The sequence below is a fragment of the Eupeodes corollae genome, chromosome 3 (assembly GCF_945859685.1).
Source record: "Eupeodes corollae chromosome 3, idEupCoro1.1, whole genome shotgun sequence".
Taxonomy (NCBI): Eukaryota; Metazoa; Arthropoda; class Insecta; order Diptera; family Syrphidae; genus Eupeodes; species Eupeodes corollae.
This window is the reverse complement of record NC_079149.1, coordinates 62,016,116-62,035,851: the sequence shown is the minus strand read 5'-3', so window position 1 is coordinate 62,035,851 and position 19,736 is coordinate 62,016,116. Positions and strand designations below refer to the sequence as shown.

The window sequence follows — 19,736 nt, the reverse complement described above, 5'->3', positions numbered from 1 at the left end:
GATTGCCCTCAATTGATACCAAATCTCCAAAACCGTAGTAAGATAAACATTCCCAAAACATCACCGTGCCACCTCCGAATCTGTTTACCGGCTGAATTACATCTTTCTTTTTCTCACGTTGTAAATGCATAGTGTTTACTAAACGAGCACTGGAATTGAAATGCAGCCTAATCTGTCCACAACACATTATACCAAAACTGTAGAGGCTTTTGGATGTACTCCAAGGCAAAAGAGAGGCGTTTCGCTTTGTTGGTTTCAGAAATATCGACCACTTTGCGCACAACGTACGTGTTTATGTTAATTTCTTTTAATTTCCGGCGCAGTGTAGGATCACTAAGCTTAAACAAAATAGAGTATACATTTTTTAAATAATTGAAATATTAATAAATTATATCCATAACTGCGGTTCAAATATTAAAAATATCAATAAAAGTCATTTATATACCTCCAGAGAAGCTTATATTGTATATAGCCTTACAAACTGATTTAAAATGCTTTCCTCAATTAATTGTAACGCAAATATTTGTAGCCCAATTCATTTTTTATGGAAGCAATCGAGAATCTATGTAGTTGTTATGGAGTTTTGCTCTTTTTTGTCATTAATGAAGTACAAGAGTACATTTAAAAATCCGATGGCTGGTAGTAAGCTTTTCCATCTGTCCTACTCTACTAACCTCCTTCCGAAAGGATAGAAATCAGCACGTTCTTGAAAAAAGCAAATGATTTATCCGACCGACCAGTTTAAGAAATCTTTACATCGTTTTGAATAAAGTAAGCTGCTAAATGTATAGATTATTTTCGAAGGAACAAGTTTCTTACACCCGTTTATCTGGCTTTAATGTAATCGTCGTCGAAACTTGAAGTAAAAAAGTTCTCCAATAGCCCACTTAAATCCCTTGGAAAGAATTCAAAACAGATCTCTACAATTTAATTCTTATACCGCGTGCCTTATTGCTGGCATTCTTTTATATCATTTTAAGGCCTTGATGTCTGATTCTAATTAAAAATTAAATAATTTGTTTTGTTAGCATATATTTTAAAGCCCATTTTAATTTAAAAATATAACTACCCAGTATCACTTCTACTGACATATAAATTTGAAATGACAAATTAATATAGTCTTAGCTAAACCACCTCACATAAGCTTATATTTTATGCAAGAGTCCCGTCGTTATATTATCTCTTCAAATTGCCATTTGAAAAATTGAATTAAACCTTAAAAATAATCCTTATAATTTTTGGAAATTCGTTAATCGTAAGAAGAAATCATGTGGGTAGCCTAACTTAATGACTGATTCGGCATCAAATAGTAATGAGCCGCTTCAAAAATGCTTTTGTAGATTATAATACTATTAGTTTTCCTAACACATCTACCACTGTTTTAAATTCCCCCACTTAAATTCTATCAATTTCGTCATAAGTGAAGATACTGTCCTTAATAGTATCCTATAACTTGACGAACGTTTTAGTCCTGGTCCCGACGGTGTACTATCATCCATTTTAAAGAAATGTGCTGCGTATTTAGCACACCCGTTATGTGTTCTTTTTACCACGTTTTTAAGTAACTCGCTTTTTCCTTTTATCTGGAAGCGCTCCTTCGTAATACCAGTGTACAAAAAATGTCCTAAAAACGAAATAATGTGATACCTAAACTGTTTGAGTCAATCGTATGTAGCGCGTCCTTCCTTCTCACTGTAGTTCAATTATCTGTGATAACCAGCATGGTTTTGTTAAAAAGCGATCAACTGTTACTAATCTGTTTCACTTTACGTCCTTTGCTTAGATGTTTTTGAAAAACGTGAACAAGAAGATTGTATCTTTACTGATTTCAGCAAGACCTTTGGCAAATTGTGTCATAAAACATTACTTTTACAAAATTCGTCTCACCTAATACATATTATATGCTGATGGCATTATAATTAAAAAAAAAAAACTCATAATCTGACTGTTTTCTTCTGCAAGAAGACTTAATATTATTCAGAGAATGGTGCAATGATAATCGTCTTGTTTTAAAAGTTTTCAAATGTAAATCCAATCCTTTTAGTTACATGTTTGGTTTTTGTCCTTTAAGTAAAGTATATATATTTTTTGACTTGGGTGTTGTCTTAAATTTAAAACTAACATTTAATAAACATATTAACTTCGTAGTTAAAAAAGCAAATAGAGGTCTGGGTATCATTAAGAGATTTGGTCGTGATTTCCGTGACCCATATGTTTTAAAATTAGTTTTTGTTTCATTTGTGATACCAGTCCTGTACAGTATGATCACCTTACTACGCCGTACACGTCACAAGACTCGAAGCCATTCAGAAAAGATTTTTGCGTTTTTGTCTACGATCCCTTCCGTAGTTTCATGATACAATACCGCCTTATTCACAAAAACTTTCTCTCATAAATCTTCCTTCTTTGACAAATCATAGGATGTACTTGCAGTTTTGTTTTATTGTTTGAATAATAAACGGACAAATTTCATCACCATCAGTTCTTGGTAGTTTAAACTTTAGTTTTAGTCGCTTAAGTATAAGACTCCAGAATCCATTGAATAATAATTTTAGCAGATCAATCTATGGTTTACATAGTCCCTTCAATCAATTAATTGAAATCTATTATACAGTTCACTCTTGCATTAATTCACAAAATGATAATATAAAAAGTATAAATTGCAAATTAATGTTTTTCAACAGTCTAGTTTAAGAATTCTAACCCCTTATTTGTGCAGCACTTTTTCATGACAATAATAAATTCTTTATAGTTTTGCCTAAATATTTTAATGGTTACCCAATGCAGGTACTGGTACTTGAAAGTGTACAGCTCTGATCTTACCTATTGTATTTGCTATGGCTTATTAAGATTATTGGATATATATTTTTTTCCAATACGAGGTGATGTGTTTTGTATCAATGTTTTATTTTCCTTTTCGTAGATATCAGCCGATTTTAGACAGAATGATTTCCCAAGTTTGGGATAGCGCTGCCGATATTACCGAAATACCAGTTGGTCTACCGAAGTCAATTTTTCCCAAAAATCCGCGAATGGAAAGTGCATTGCGTAATTACGTTATGTAAGTAATATATTATATTTTCGCTTAATATGATTAATCACAACTTACATACATTATCTTTGTGCAGGTACCACTTAAAAACATTCCACAACCAAGCTACAGTCCATTACATGCGATCGAGTCAAATGTTTCACTCAACATTACTAAAAGCTCCAGCTCTATTCCTTGTATCGAAAAATGATGTGATTGGGCCAGAATCTTCAAACCGTGCTGTTACCGATAACTGGGAAAGAGCCAATATTAAAGTTGAATTTAAATGTTGGGAAAACTCATTACATGCTGCACATTACATTAGACATAGAGATGAATATTTATCACTGTTGTTCAAACACTTGGAATATACTGGAGTTTTCGAGAACTCTTCAGTGAAATCACGGGCAAAGCTATAAACTAAACTAAAGCAGAAAAATACTGCTATATAAATATATATATTTAAAATTAGAACAAAAATATTTTTTAAAAAATCTGTGATTCATTACGATGAACTAATTTTTGAAATTACAATATAATATTATTTTAACTTGATTCTATTAATGTTATATAGTCTTACCTATAATACAATTAATAAATACATTTTTATTTTCGTTTTTTTTTTTTTTTGAGATGAATCTTTTTGTTTCTTTAAAAATTCTGTTTATTGATAATATAATAAATATTTTTTGAACAATTTTTAGCAAAGTTCTTCGAAACAAAATATTCTGTTTTTTGTGCTTATTTGCAATAATATTTTAGATATAAGCATCGGGAAATCTCACATGTACGGAACAGAAATTCAAAACGTGAATGAAAATTTCAACAATTTTTAATTTTTTTAGTTTCAAAAAGTATACATTTAAGCAGATGTTTTTGTCACATATCGGAGACCTCAAACGGTGAGAAATTGAAAGTAATACGCCTGGAACTTATATTTCTGTAAACAGGGATTTTTTCTGACATCTTGACATATTACTCTTTTGGTTTTACTCCACGGTTTCGAAAAATACAAATTCAGAGCAATCCATGTCTCTTAGATCTCATCACGAGAAGCATCGTGTTAAACTATTAGTTTTGATGCACTTCGAAATTCATGTTTCATCCTAGAATCCTCGTTTTAATGTGAAGTTGTTAATGACTTGGACCTAACACCTTATTCTAGCACTTTGAATATTGTTACACTGATTTGAGTATTGGCCAACAAATACTGACATATGTAGTAACAATTTTTACTAAACTAGTTTGTAAAGCGAAGAAAGTTAAGAAACATCTAATGTGTAGTAATATAAATAAGAATGCAAGATCAGTCCCATCAAAACAAAAATAAAGCGTTTTAACGTTTGTTATTTGGACCTCTAGTTTGCTTTTCGTCCTTCAATAACTTATTATTCCCACGAAAAAAGGCTCGCTTTACGTATGAATTTTATATAAAAAGTGTCAGGCAGAATTTGAATTTTACAATATAATTTGAATTAAAAAAAATAACCGCCTATTCTGCTATACGATTCGTTCGAATCTTTCGATTCACGTGAATGATTCGTTACATTTACTTCAAAATATTTCTTGACATCGTGCATCCTTTGAATGCAAAACTTTAACAATAATTATTATTGGATTTCTAAAGGTAATCTAATTGTTTAAATTTTATTTCGCTATCAATTTATAAGCATTTTCAAGCAATTTCTTTTATCCTGGCGGATAGCAGAATACGAACATTCACGTGAACGTTTAGCAGAATAGGGCTGAACATTTGAACAATTGAAAAACGATATTTAAAGTGGATGATGATGTTTCGAACAAAATCATCTTCAGTTATGAAGTTCATTATCATCTTGATAGCTTCGTTAAGTAATTCTTGGGAAACAAATGCATCCACAACGTGTGATTGTTCGGGGTGTAAGTTGTTGAAAGTTAGTTGTGCTTTGCAATTTTTTGAATTCAAAGGTATACTAAAACAAGCACACTACCACCAACTTCTTAAAAAAGGAAATTTATTAATGAAAATCAATCTGTTTATATCTACAAAACAGTCATAGATTTAATAAACTACTATTTTCCAGAAAATGACGCCCAATTGTCCGGAGTGCTATTCCTTTCATACCCCAATCAGGGTTGGAATCATATATCCTGGTTACAAGAGGAGATCGAGAAATCGAATTGAGATTTCGATCTAGGGGTGGATAGTTGGCTATCATTCTTTTGATAGTCAAATTGACTATCATTTTCATTCCGTCCGTGTAAGATGATTCAACTCTATTCAATTCGATTGAACAATTTCAAATATTCAAAATTCATTGTTGCCTTGGTGAAATTTTAAATTGATTCCTGTTGTGACAATTTAGTCACAGCGAAGACTTATTTGTGAACGCAGTATAAATACAAACTTGGTATTTTTTCGTTACGTTACAAATCCTTTATTTTAAAGAAATAAGTATTAATAAATATGTATAGGAGTTCAATAATGGTCTTACTTACTTAGTCTAATTTATGATAAATAGCCACCAAGTGGCCGGCAAAAGTTAAATTTGTAAATTTATAAGAAACTTGCCTCGTGGCTTACAAAAAATGGCGAAGCTATATTCCCCTCGTACCAACATTCAATCAAACCAAAAAAAAGGATGTAATTGTTAAATGTTGAATTATAGTTTGTTTGATGATTGAATGTTGGTATGAACAGATTATAGCTCCATCTTACACTCGGTTGGAGTAACTACAATTCTTTTTTAGGATGTGTACACATCCCTCTCAACACTCCCCCTCGGTAGTTTCTCCTGGGCAAGTGTTAGGGGGGGTCTTGATGTCGAGGACAGCTAGCTTGACTGCGGGTCTTTCATACACCCCATTCGCCGTCTGTACGAAAGCGCTTCGTACTTGATTATCTTTGGATGATCTTTTCACGTTTACTATTCGCCCTTTCGGCCAGCTATTCCTGGGATTAGTTGGGTCCACAATAAGGACTAAGTCTCCCACTTCTAAGGGTTTTGCCGGAGTGAGCCATTTTGTTCGTCTGGTAAGCGTAGGTAGGTATTCTGCTATCCAGCGCTTCCAGAAACGGTCCGCAAACTGTTGTGAGATGAGCCAATTTTTTCGCAGTACTGTTGCGTCATCGTCGAATTGTGCTAATGGTTTTGACCCACATTGTGATCCTAACAGAAAATGGTTAGGAGTTAGAGCTTCTGGATTGGTTGGATCTATTGGAATATATGTCAACGGTCGTGAGTTCACTATGTTCTCAGATTCTATTAACATAGAGCGAAGTAGTTCATCGTTTGGGTTTCTTGATGGCATAATAGAGTAGAGAACATTTTTAATAGATCGTACTAGCCGCTCCCAGCTACCGCCCATATGTGGCGAGCCAGGGGGTATGAACTTCCACTGAGTTATTGTGGTGGTGAAGGTTTCCATCAGTTTATCTTTCCGAATACTGGCTGCGGCTTCTCTCAGCTCTCGTTCAGCCCCGCAAAAATTGGTACCATTATCGCTGTGGAACTCAATCGGTGTACCTCTTCTGGCTATGAAATTACGAAGGCAAAGGATGCAAGAGTCCGTTGTCAGCGTATGAGCAACTTCTATGTGAACCGCTCTAACGGTGAGGCAGGTTAGAAGAACTCCCCATCGCTTTTCCGTTCTTCGCCCTACGGTGACACATAAGGGGCCGAAGTAGTCCACGCCAACATATGAGAAAGGTCGGCAGAACGAAGCTAGTCTCGCTTGAGGAAGTGGCGCCATAATCGGTGGGTGCGGCCGTGCTTTGTTTATTTTGCAGCGTGGGCATAATTTCTTGATAGCTTTGAGAGCGGATCGCAGTTGAGATATATAGAATTTCTGACGAAGAGTGTTGACGACGGTTTCATCACTTTGATGGTTAAAATGGCAGTGAACATCTTCGATAATTAGCACCGTAATTCGATGGTATCTTGGAAGAATAACAGGCAGTCTGAGATCTTGATTGAGTTCTTGTTTTAGAGAAATGCGTCCATTAGCTCGTATAAGATGGTTTTCATCCAAAAATGGGTTAAGGTTAAAAAGTGGGCTACTTCGTTCAACATCACGGTTCATTGTTAGATCTGCAATTTCTTCGGCGTATACACATTTTTGAGCCTCTCTCACCAATGCATTTTCGGCTGACTGTAGTTCGCTTCTTAATAGGGGGCCGCTCACTTTGAGTGTTTTATTCCTTCTGGTTGATGTATTGTTAACAAAACGCAGGGCATACGCGGTACTCCTCAGTAATTTTCGCCAGGTGGATATTTCGTGTGACCGAAAGATGTTTTCTTGGCCAATATTGTGAACTGATACGAAATGTGTTTTCAACTCTTCGATTGTAGAGCCCACAATCACCTCTTGTGGCCACTCGTCTATGGTTGATTTCAAGAAAGTTGGTCCGTTGAACCATCTACTCGTTGATTTGAGTTCCGGCGGCCTTTGCCATTTCGTGGCTTCATCGGCGACATTCATGTGTGTGGGAATCCATCTCCATTCTGTTACATCAGTGAGCTCCAAAATCTCACTCACCCTGAATGCAACGTACTGTCGGTATCTTCGGTGGTCCGAACGGAGCCAACAGAGAACAGTCTTGGAATCTGACCAGAAATATCGACTCTTGAAAGTGATTCCGTGCGAGTCTATAATACTTTTAGCAAAGCGTGCTCCGAGAAGTGCCGCCTGTAACTCCAATCGCGGAATTGTAAGTGCTTTAAGAGGGGCGACTCGAGTTTTTGCTCCTATGAGTGCTGTCTCCGTCAGTTCGTTCTTCAAATTTCTAATGTAAGCCACAGCCGCAAAACCGTTTTCGCTTGCGTCAACAAAGATGTGCAGTTGAATTTCAGACCCCCAATCGGATGAGACATAACATCTGGGAATACGTAGCTCTTCAATCTTGGAAAGATGATATGTCCATTTAAGCCATTTGTGGTACTCCTCATCCTTAATTTCGTCGTCCCAATCGATTTTAGAGCGCCAGATTTCTTGCAGCAGGATCTTGACATACATGAGAAGGCATGCTATGAGGCCAAGGGGATCGAATATTGTCATCATCACCCTTAGCACTTCACGCTTAGTTGGGCGCTTAGAATCAAAGAGAATTTGTCTTTGATTTCGATCTGAGGTGATCTTAAAAGTAAGGCTACCCAGAGGAGTGCACCACCACATTCCAAGCACTTTTTCTGTGCTCAGCTCAACATTCAAGTTCATGCTTAGTTCTTCTGTTGGTGTTGATTGTAGTGCTTTTAGAACTGCGGTTGAGTTTGAGACCCAATTTCTAATGTGAAATCCGCCTTGGCTATGGATGTGTCGTATTTCCTTTGCTAACTTGATCGCCTCCTGTTCCGTTGGTACACTGTCCATGAGGTCATCTACATAATGATTTTCTTTGATCGCGCGGACGGCTCTCGGAAACTCTGCCGCAAACTTATCGGCATTTGTATTCTTGACGAAATGTGCAGCACATGGAGAGCACGTTGCTCCAAACGTCATTACGGTCATTATGTAAACGTCAGGTTGCCTGCTCTCGTCACCGCCCCATAGGAATCGTTGGAAGTGCTGATCGTCCTCTCGAATACCAATCTGGTGGAACATTTCCATAATGTCTCCACAAATTGCAATCTTATCTTGCCTAAACTTGTAGAGTACGGAAGTCAACGAGGTAAGTTGATCAGGACCTTTCAGAAGAAGTGAGTTGAGTGAAGTACCGCGCACCGCAGCTGCCGCATCCCACACAATACGGATCTTCCCGGGTTTGTTGGTATTTTCCACCGGGAAAACTGGTAAGTACCATGACCGCTCTTGATGTTTCATCTGCTCTTGGGGTGTTATTTTACAAGCATAACCTTTGTTGACATATTCGTTAATTTTGCTTTCCAACTTCTTAGCTAGAACTGGATCGCGTTGCATGCGTTTCTGCAGGCAGAGTAGTCTTCTCCTGGCCATGGGATAGCTGTCTGGTAGCTGTACTGTATCGAATTTCCAAAGAAGTGCGGTTTCGTATCTACCATTCTTAAGTACTGTGTGTTTTTGAAGCAGGTCTAGAGCTCTGGAATCATCGTCGGAAATTGGTACCTTTGCTGACTGTAGAGTTCCAAAGTTGTCGTCGCAGATAAATTTGTTTACTAAACTGTGCAGATCTACGCCATTACATTCACAAGCGTGAAGACTGAAGGATTTGTCTAAGTTTACTTCTCGTTCGGAGTTTTTCCCATGAAGAACCCATCCAAGTCGGGTTTTTGTCGCAACGGGTTCATGTCGGTATCCTTCTTTGGATTTTAACGGGAATCCAAGCTGTGCATTGTTAACGCCTATGAGTATTCTTGGTGTAGCTTTGCAGTACGCAGGAAGATCGAGTCCCTTTAGGTGTTCGAACTTCTGCTTCAACTCATCAGGATTCATTGTTTGTGTTGGCAAGCACAGTTTGCTGACAGTGTGAATGTCTGCTACTTGGAATCTTTCGGGATTTGTAGAGGTGCTAGATATTTGCAGGCTGATTAGTTCAGAGTCGTTCTCATACCTTGACGTATTTCCCGTCCACTTTAGACATAGGGGCCGAGGAGTGCCTTGAACATTTAGTTTCTTTGCTATTTCTTTATCAATCAAGGTTACTGACGACCCGTCGTCCAGAAATGCAAACGTTTTTATCCTCGTTCCTCTCCCATAGAGAAAGACTGGGACTACTCGGAACAGGACCGGATCGGTGACGTAGCTTTGACTGACAGATAGTTCTTTGGAATGCACTCCTACGGTTCCATTTGTAGGTGAACCTTGCCCAGCGTTGACGTTGTGGAGTAAACGATGGTGTTTGCGGGTGCAATTATTTTCTCCACAGATCGACTCGGACTGACACCTGCTGCCCAGATGGCGCTTCAAACATCTACGGCATAAGTTGTGCTTCCTCACTTCTTCCCATCGGATTGTTCGGTTAGCCTCTTTAAATTTCTTACACTCCGCAACTGAAGCACAAACACCTTCACATATGTAGCATTGATTTTCTTGTCTGGTGTTGCCGGTGTAGTGCGCGTTCACAACCGCTTTATCTTTCCACCCTTTTTGTGCCTTCCTTTCGACCACGTTAGTAGACGGAGCCGTTGCCAGAACTCCATTTGCAGCTTCCGCCAGCGAAAACATCCACCTACTGAAGTGCATGAGTGTACATGATGACAGTGATTGTTTATGTATTGCCCAATTAAGACGAAGGCTTGGCGGGAGTTTCTCTACTAGTTCTTGGGTGAGCATTGGATAATTAAGATGGTCAGTAATACCGCAGGCTTCAACTGTAGCGCAAAGATTCTGAACGGCGATGGCAAAGGTGACGATACTATCGAGTTTTTCTGCCTTTGGGGGTGGTGTCGAACTGATTTTCCGGATCAAGGTATTGATAATTAGTTCTGGTCTGCCGTAAAGCATCTTCAGAGTGTCGATTACCCGTCCGACGCAATTTGGTTGAATTATTAGACTCCTTACCGCTTCCAATGCAGAGCCTTTTAAAGCTTTGTGAAGTCTGATGAGATTTTCTTCATCGCTGAATCGGCCCAGTTCCGTGCTCCGGTTAAAACTCGCAATAAAAAGTGGCCATTCTGAAGGGTCACCATCGAAAGCAGGAAGATCTCGGATTAACTGTCTCGCAGCTAAATTGTTCTTCGTTAAGAAGCTATTCGAAAACGTACATTCTGCGGCGTTTTCAAACGATGATGGATGGTGAGTTGAAGCCGGTAAATTTCGTGTCAATGGCGGAGCTGCTAAACTATGGGGTATGAATTCTCGTATGTTGTCAAACGAGTGAAGTGGCTGAGTAGAATCTGTCAAGTTTCGAATTTCTTGATTGTTATCAGGCAGATGATGACGAGTGGACGACAGAGATTCCGGAGCCCATCCGTTAGAGCGGTGAAAGATTTGATGAGGCAGCGAGGTGGGCATTAGTAGTGGTAGTTGTTGATGTTCCTGCTTTTGGCAATATGCTGACTCACGGGACTTGGCAAATGGAAGATGACTAGTTGCAGCTGTTGGTCCTGTTGGCTGTCGGTCAAAATTGATCGATGATTGAATCCCAGAACAGCCCCATGATTCATTAATATTTTGTTGTTGAGGAATACTCGGAGGGAAGTGGTTCGGGTTTGCATCCGCGTTTGTCTTTGTGTGCGAATAAACCTTTTCCATGGTTCCTTCAATCCATCTTCGCGAATTCGTCTTAACAACTCTATTTCTATCTAAGCATTTCACTTCATCGACGATTTCACCTTCATCGCTAAAGAGATCATCTGCCAGACTCATCGCCTTGTATTTTTTTGATATATATTCGGCATCCCTTTGACGTCGTAACATCAACTCTTCCTTATCTCGAATTTCTATCAACTGCCTTTCTTCTTCAATTCTCTGCAGCTCAATTTGAAGCCGCTTGTTCGCTGAACCATTGGGCGACATTGATTCGTTTGAACGAAATCTAGTTTTTTGTTGCAACTGTTCGATGACGTAGTTATCTTTGTTCGTTTTGTTCCTCAGGGACGATAATGGCATGTTATGGGAATTTGTCATTAATGTTTGCGCATTTGGCTGAGACGTCTTTGTCTGTGGAGGCATTACTGACGGATTGACGGAACTAATTGATGTGCCAGCAGCGTTTGGCTGATAGAAACGTGTCGTTGAGGCGGGGGAGGCTAAAATATGTTCACACATAGCGTCATCCGCCGCCGCTCTATGAAAATTTCCACACATGGCGGCAGCTTCGGTCGCTCTATGCGCAGGAAGTTCATAAACACAATTAGTTGAAGGATCAGATACACTCCCACGCACGACGGCGACGTCGGTCGTACTATACGCAGGAGATCCATAAACGTATGAACTCGATGTATCAGATGCATTTCCACACATTACTGCGACTTCAGTCGTACTATGCATAGGAAAATGTATTGAGGTCGTGGTTGTATCATTCACATTAACGTTGTTTGGTTCCGTCGCATTAGCTATAGCAGTAGTTGTTGCTAACACTGATGACAATAATTGGACGCTTGCATTTAAATTGGCTTTAGTAGTAACCCACCCCACAACAGATGCAGAATCCGTTCCTGAAAAACTAGCTACAGAAAAACTAGCTACGGACCTACCTTGGCAAATTCGGCACAGGAAGGCCTTGTCTCGGATACTGCTGTTGACGTTAGCGCAACTAAAGTGATTCCACATTTCACATCGATCGCACTGCACCATGTCTTCAGCGGAGTCGGGTTTGTCACAGCAAGAGCAATTGAATTCCTCGTCTTGCTCACTAGCAGGTGGCTTCCTTTTGGGTGGCATTCTGGTCAATCCAATAAGATTTGTAAAATGTTGTGACAATTTAGTCACAGCGAAGACTTATTTGTGAACGCAGTATAAATACAAACTTGGTATTTTTTCGTTACGTTACAAATCCTTTATTTTAAAGAAATAAGTATTAATACATATGTATAGGAGTTCAATAATGGTCTTACTTACTTAGTCTAATTTATGATAAATAGCCACCAAGTGGCCGGCAAAAGTTAAATTTGTAAATTTATAAGAAACTTGCCTCGTGGCTTACAAAAAATGGCGAAGCTATATTCCCCTCGTACCAACATTCAATCAAACCAAAAAAAAGGATGTAATTGTTAAATGTTGAATTATAGTTTGTTTGATGATTGAATGTTGGTATGAACAGATTATAGCTCCATCTTACACTCGGTTGGAGTAACTACAATTCTTTTTTAGGATGTGTACACATCCCTCTCAACAATTCCTATAAAATATCTAAATACAAGTATGAAATTGGTTCTGTTTGAATACAATTCTTAGTTCTCTTTCTTTTTTTCGAATGTCATAAGCTTTGTCAGTTGTTTTTTTAAGGAAACAAAGGGAACTAAGAAAATGTTCCAGTCGTTTGTGTAAGCGTCTGGTAGCTCTATTCGGAATTAACATATTTGTTTGAAAATGACTATCACATTTTTTGTGACAGCTTTTTAGGTATCAATTTGATTATCACCTTACGGATCATATTGTGATTTATTTATGATGTTTCATTCCTTTAAGTAAAAATAATCAAAATTGTCGGTATTATTGTAAATTAAAAGGTGAATATTTAATTAATTATCATAAAAAATATCCATTCCTAACAAAAAGCTGTTGAGTAGGCGGTTTTCACAATGGGAAAAGGCAGAAGTTGTACGCCAAAAATCCGAAGCGCTATTGTTGAGCTTAAGCTTGCTTATCATACCTACAAATTGCAACCCAGCTTAACTGTTCAAAAAAGATGGTGTTACGGTGCCGTTGCCCATTTCCGTAATTATAAAACCACTGACAATGTTGCGCGCCGATAGAGACCACGGAAAACATCAGTTCCCAAAGATAGAAAAATTGTCCGCCTATCAAAAGCAGATCCTAGAAGAAGTACAGCAGTCATTCAGCGCTAAATAATGGACGATTCTGATATCTGCACATATCAAAAAGAACAGTTGCCCGTCGTTTGGTTGAAGCTCGACTTCATGGACGGATTTCACGTAAGATTCCAATGGTCACATGTGTTCAAAAACAGCGGCGCATCCAGTTTGCCAAGAGACATGCCGATTGGACGGTGAATCGATGGAAATTTGTGTTGTGGAGCGATGAGACGAAGATAAATCGCATTGGTCCCGACGCGACGGCAAAAAGTACGTCCGACGCCCAAAATGTAAGGAACTTGACACAAAGTACATTTCACCGGTAGTTAAACATGGCGGTGGTTCAGTCTGCGTTTGTGGATATTTTTCTTGGAACGGTGGCGTGGGACCCATTCATCGTATTAACGGAATTTTTAACAAAGAGAAATACGTTGAGATATTGGAGAACATAATGCTACCGTGGGCTGAAGAAAATATGCCGGTCATTTGGTCTTTTCAACAAGACAATAATCCAAAGCATACTGCAAAACTCACAAAACATTTTTTTGATCAAAATGCTATGTGAGTATACTTGACTGGCCATCGTCAAGTCCGGATTTAAATCCTATCGAGCGTCTATGAGATGAAGTCAAAAATGCCGTAAGCACTCAAAACATTCAAAATTTGGATACTTTATTTTGAAAGAGTAATGTTAGCCTGGTATGCGATTCCAGTTAAAAGATGCCAAGACCTAATCGAGTCAATGCAAAGACGATGTGCAGCAGTTTTGAAGCAGAGAGGATTTCCGACAAAATATTAAACTTTTTAAATCACAAAACACAACGGAATTTTTTGTTTTCTTACTTTTTTGACATTTTTCTAAGTTTATATTTAATTAGTTGGCTCAGCCAAATCAGAGATTTAAATTTAAAAATATTTTTTAAAAAATATGTTCCTGTGATGATTTGAAAAATACGGTTATATTTGCCAAAAAAATATTTCAAATTTTATGATCATAATAAATAAAAGTCAATATTTGAAGAAACCGCTTGCTGCATCGTATATATCGTCCTCTTCAAATCGTACTTCTTGGCTTTCATACATTTGCTTACCAGTTGCTTCAATGCCAATGGAGCCGTCATCATAAAATCGTCCGTCCATATGATTTTCAGGGCTGTAAGCATACCCGTCATCGTGTTCGGTCCCTTCGACAAAAAATGCAAAATTCCGAAAATATTGAATTTTCCCATATTGTGCCTAAACAGTTCTTTGTATCTAAAAGTGTTTCAGATAATAAAAGTTTTTTTTTACAGTTAAATTTTTCTTAAAAGATTCCTTTAGTCAAAAGGACGTTTCATCACTCGCGAGTCGACTAAAAAAATAAGCAAATGTGTATGTGACTTTTTCGCATTACTGTTTGAGATTCGCCAAGTTGACGTTCGCTTTAAACTTCAAAAATTTGGCGAATTCTATAATAATTGGCGAATGCTCGACTTTATCTTGGTGACTTTGACAAAATCATAGTTTTTATTTTGAAGTAATAGTCTAGGTTTGTTCTTGCGACAGTAAAAAAAATGAGTGAAAATCGACAAAGGTAAGAACAAATTAAATAATTATTAAAAAAAATTATAATTAAAACTTTTAATGGTATAGCATTAAAAGAACCAACAACGCCCAGTTCTTAAAGTTGGCGGAGCTAATGGAGGCGAACCCCGACATTGCCAAAAGTTTCAGGGACGTTTGGATCCCAAATTATCTGGGGCCTGATTATGAGGTTCGCGGCGAATCGTTTTGCTAGCGAGTTTGGCATTTTTCAATTATTGATTTCGATTTCTTCGTTTTGAATTCGACCAATTAACGAATTCGAAGGCGAGTTTGAAATGTCATAATGTTTGTTGGCGAGTTGAATCCGATAGCTTTTTTTTGGCGGATTCACAGGCGAAAGAGTGTTTATTATTATTCAGTGTTCGATTTCGTGTATTATTTCTTTATTTTTATTTAAAAATGTGAGTTAGCTTTATTTTAATTTTCTTATAATTTATCCACAATAAAATATAAAATTTTAAAATTCATTCAAGGAACGACAAAAAACGATACAAAAAATCGACATCAATTTTTGGCTCTCGTCGAGTTTATGAAAAAAAAATAAGGGCATTGCAACGGGAGCACTCGTCAGTCCTGAATATCGGACTAAAACAAATGAACTGTGGGACAATATTTCAAAAGTTTTAAATAGCTTAGGACCCCCTCGAAAAAATGTTGAAGGCTGGAAGAAAGTATGCATACATTTTGTTCTTTTAACCCTATCATGCTATGATTTTTTTAGGTTTGGAAGGATTTCAAATACAAAATAAGAAAAAAACTTCGTCACAACACCAAATGCATCCGTGGAACAGGTGGTTGGCCAAATACTCAACACGCGTTTTCTCCCCTTGAAGAAGACATAATAAAGCTTCTTGATTTGAAGGCATGTGAGACTGGGATGAATGTGTCTTCATATAGGTGCCAGGACCGTTGCTGTTTTGATCCTTGAATTCCTCACTGATCTCTTGCAAAATGAAGACAAAAGCTTCTTTTGAAAGTCGAAATAGTTTGATAAATCTATTAAGACAAAGTGTGTCAATTAATTGATTAATTTGATTTCAACTAAAAGGAAACAATACTTACTCAGTAGAAGGGAGATCCAGAGGAGAAGATTTGCTTCTTAGTAGTCTCCTGGACACCCGTAATCTTGAGGATTCCTCAATTTCAGAATAAATATACACCATAATTGATTCCATTTTTTAATTGATATATTGTTTATTAAATAAAATACATCAAATTTCACAAATTCAATCAAAACAAAACAAAATTTGTGGAAAGCTGCCAAACCAAAAGTGTCAAATCACTGAAATATAGAGAGAAAAAGTCAAACCAAAGTGTCAAATCACTGGAATATAGGAAGAACTACTTTCGCTTCGCTGCGAGTTCGTTAATAAGGAAATACGAAGCAAGTCGAATTTGAAAACGATCCGCCGCCAACCTCATAATCATGCCCCTGGTACTTCCAGTGGGTTGGAAGCATCTCTTAAACTTCTCCTCAATCTGCAGATCAACGCTCCTGATCATCTTTATTTTTATTTACATTTTTTCACAGAAAACAATATTCTTCAATATGACTTTATAAATATTTATGACAATGAATGACATTTCACTTTCAGTTTTTATTGTTGGCAGTTTTGAATTCAAAAACGAACTACGTAGTTCGCCATTGGTAATAAAAACCAAACTTTAAATTCGCCAAAACATTCGACTTTAGGTCAAGTTTTCGTTTCGCCAGTGATAATACGCTTCTTAACATATTTTTTTATAGCCTGAAATTTTTAAAATATTTTCTTCTTTGTTTGTTATGTTTGTTAACTTTGAAATTTTTAAGAAGATGTCCCTACATTTTTTATATATGTATAAAGCAAAACAAAAAAATATATCAATTAATCTGAATGTTAGTTATCCACATTTTATAAGAACGTAACACAGCAAAGAAATTACATATACATAAGTAAACAAAAACAATTCCCCATGAAGACATTTAGCAATATTAATAGAGCATCTGCTTAAACGGTAATGTGTTCCATGGGTACTTCAAATTAAGAAAATAATTATTTTAGTATACTCAGGCGTATATGTACGTATTTTTTAATTTAAGATCATTTAACAATAAAATTTTAGTTTTGCATCCCTTTTTGTTACACAAAAAAATATGACGTTTTCCAACAGATTTTGAAAGAACGAAACAACACAATGTTGCTAGTTGCTAGAAATTTTACTCAGGAAAAATTCAAATATTTATGGAAAAAAATTACCAATTTTAGCTATTTTAGTTTCATTGACTGCATAAATATATACAACTTTAAATTTCGGTCTTTTGATATAACTAAGGTTTTTATGGTTTGTCCGAAGGCCGTCTACCAGAGTGGTAGACATTTTCAAAAATAAAAAGCTCAAAACATTAAGTTATCATCATTATTTTTTTTTGTTTTTTAAATACATCTATCATTATTATTTCAAAATTTTCTTGCATAATTTGGTTTCTGTAACGAAAAGCTTTCGTAATATACCTAACTAGAGGATCCCAACCGCTCTCTCCATTCAAAATTTGTAGACCAAGAGACTCCACTGCAAAGAAACGCGTTCGAAATTCCTTGAGTATGGGACAGATTCCCTCAAAGCGAAAAACATCTTCGCGCACTTTCAAATTGCATAGATCGCACAATAATGGCAGTTCTGGTCGATGCGGAATATAATTCAAATCAATGACTTCACCTATTATTTTAAATAGCATACTGATTTGTTCTCTTGTGTTTTGTGTCAAGAAAAACGTATTTGTATTTAAAAAATGATTCAGCTTGACGACTCTGCTTCCGTAGTGAACTTATCATAAATCATATTTCCAACTTTCCTTAGCAAATTTTTCCATTTTAACTTCATGGCTTCATTATTATTGGTGGTTGATACTGTAAAATCTGCTGAAAATTCGTTGGCCAATTTGTTCCACTCAGTAACGCAAGTTCCCCCCAGAATGTATCAGTTGCATTAGAACCAGTCTTGGAATCCTTTCTTCTCCCATCGCCATTATATTGTCACATAATCGAAATGTATTTTTAGCTTATCCAATAATAGCGGTGCTATAACTGTTTCTAAGTATAACATATAATTTGGTGAACTACCAGGCAGCTTGAAATTATTCCGTATAAAAAACGAAGACATTTTTCCACAGCCTCAAAGGAAATATATCTCCAAACTTGGGCTCCGTAGAAGAGAATTGATAATGTACATAGTTTGTATTGAAGATGCTTATTTAAGTTTAGATTAGAAGCAATTAAGACTCCTAGTTACTTGTACTCTTTCACAATCTCTATTGGTTCCTTCTCAAACGTCCACTTTTTACTTGTCGAAAACCTGCCACCCTTCTTCTCATAACATTAACACAAAAATTCCAGGTTTTGCAGTAGCGTTCGAGTCGGTTTATTATTAGCTGCATACCGTTTATAGTCACCGATAGGAAGACTAAATCATCTGCAAACATTAAACCAGGGATGTTTTTTCCACTCATAACAATTCCCCCTTTAACACTATCGATAATGTCTTTTATGTACAAAACAAAAAATAGAGTACCAAGAACCCAACCTTGTTTAACGCATATTGACGTTTCAAACTCGTCTGAGAGGAATTTACCATCCCATACCCTTGCAACATTTTCTCTCTAGATTGCTTTGATGACGGATATCATTTTTGTAGAAACTCCATATCCGTAGAATTTGTAGAAAAGTGCTTCTCTGGGAATTGAGTTGAAAGCTGAAAAGGCATACAGCTTTTTCCCTCTGTTTTTATAGATGTCGCAAATATTTACCAAAAAGAAAATTTGGTCTAAAGTTGAATAGTTTTTCCTAAAACCCGATTGAAATTCATGTAAAATCTGCTTGATTTCGACCCACTCGCTTAACCGGTTGAACAGTATTGCTTCAAATATCTTTGCCACTGCGTTGGGAAGTGAAATGTCTCTGTAATTAGTCGGATTTTCAGGGTCTCCTTTCTTGTGTAGTGGGAAAATTATTGCTCTTCGAAAACTTCCCGGAACATCACCAGTCCCAAAAATTCTGTTGTACTCCACGGTTAGAAAGTTTAAAAATTCGGGTGTTAGATTTTTAGAATATCCAAAGGGTATTCTATCCTCTCAATTCTACCTCAGGTATTAGATTTTTAGAATATTCAAAGGGTATTCTATCCTCTCAATATAACCTCAGAGAGCGTGATATGATCATCTAAGAATTCAAATATGTAAGGTGACGCATACTGAAGCGATGGCGATAGTGATATTTGTGCTTCTTCTTCTATATTAATAACATGTTTTTTTTCCACTTACAAGCCTAACTACTTTCCAAAACTCTGCTGAAGTTTATTGCCTCAATATTTCTCCGATCCATTTCGCTTTTTTTTCTTATAAAGCATTTTGTAATATTTATGTGCCTGTGCATATAGCAATTTGAAGTGACAGTTGTTGGTCGTTCTCACTAGTTTCAAGTAAGTACCAAGACTTAGAGCTTGAACTAAAGGCAAAATAATGGACATAGGGAAAAATGCAATTTGTTTTGGAACAGTATTTTTTTTAGTATTTGGATGTCGAAAATTTCGTTACTTAAAAAAATAAGAAAATGGTTTTAGCTTGGTTTTGACAAAATTTAATATACACTAAATTAAAATAAAGAACGTACATGTTTAGGAATAAATATTGTCTAAAACGACTGCTCTTAAAATTTGCTATCACAATATTTTGCTTGTTTGCAAAAAAGTCTAAGCCTATATACAATCAAGCT

At 36.8% G+C, this 19,736-nt stretch overlaps 2 protein-coding genes across 4 annotated transcripts in view; one reads left to right on the top strand and one right to left on the bottom strand.

The window, feature by feature from the left end:
• Positions 1–3,660, top strand: part of LOC129951408 (uncharacterized) — a 34,214-nt gene extending 30,554 nt beyond the window's left edge. For all 3 annotated transcript variants that reach the window (XM_056063533.1, XM_056063535.1, XM_056063536.1), the window contains 2 exons: positions 2,924–3,061; positions 3,129–3,660. In XM_056063533.1, coding sequence (XP_055919508.1) covers positions 2,924–3,061; positions 3,129–3,450 — 460 coding nt within the window. In that variant the 3' untranslated portion in view covers positions 3,451–3,660. The remainder of the gene's footprint in view (positions 1–2,923; positions 3,062–3,128) is intronic.
• A 2,119-nt stretch (positions 3,661–5,779) lies between these two features.
• LOC129950508 (uncharacterized) lies at positions 5,780–12,310 on the bottom strand. Its single transcript, XM_056062444.1, has one exon. It carries the CDS (start codon positions 12,308–12,310, stop codon positions 5,780–5,782), a length of 6,531 nt encoding a protein of 2,176 aa, XP_055918419.1.
• Positions 12,311–19,736: the final 7,426 nt, after the last annotated feature.

Excerpts from the sequence above, each read along its gene's own strand:
- LOC129950508 (XM_056062444.1), bottom strand. The coding sequence starts at position 12,310 with ATGCCACCCAAAAGGAAGCCACCTGCTAGTGAGCAAGACGAGGAATTC.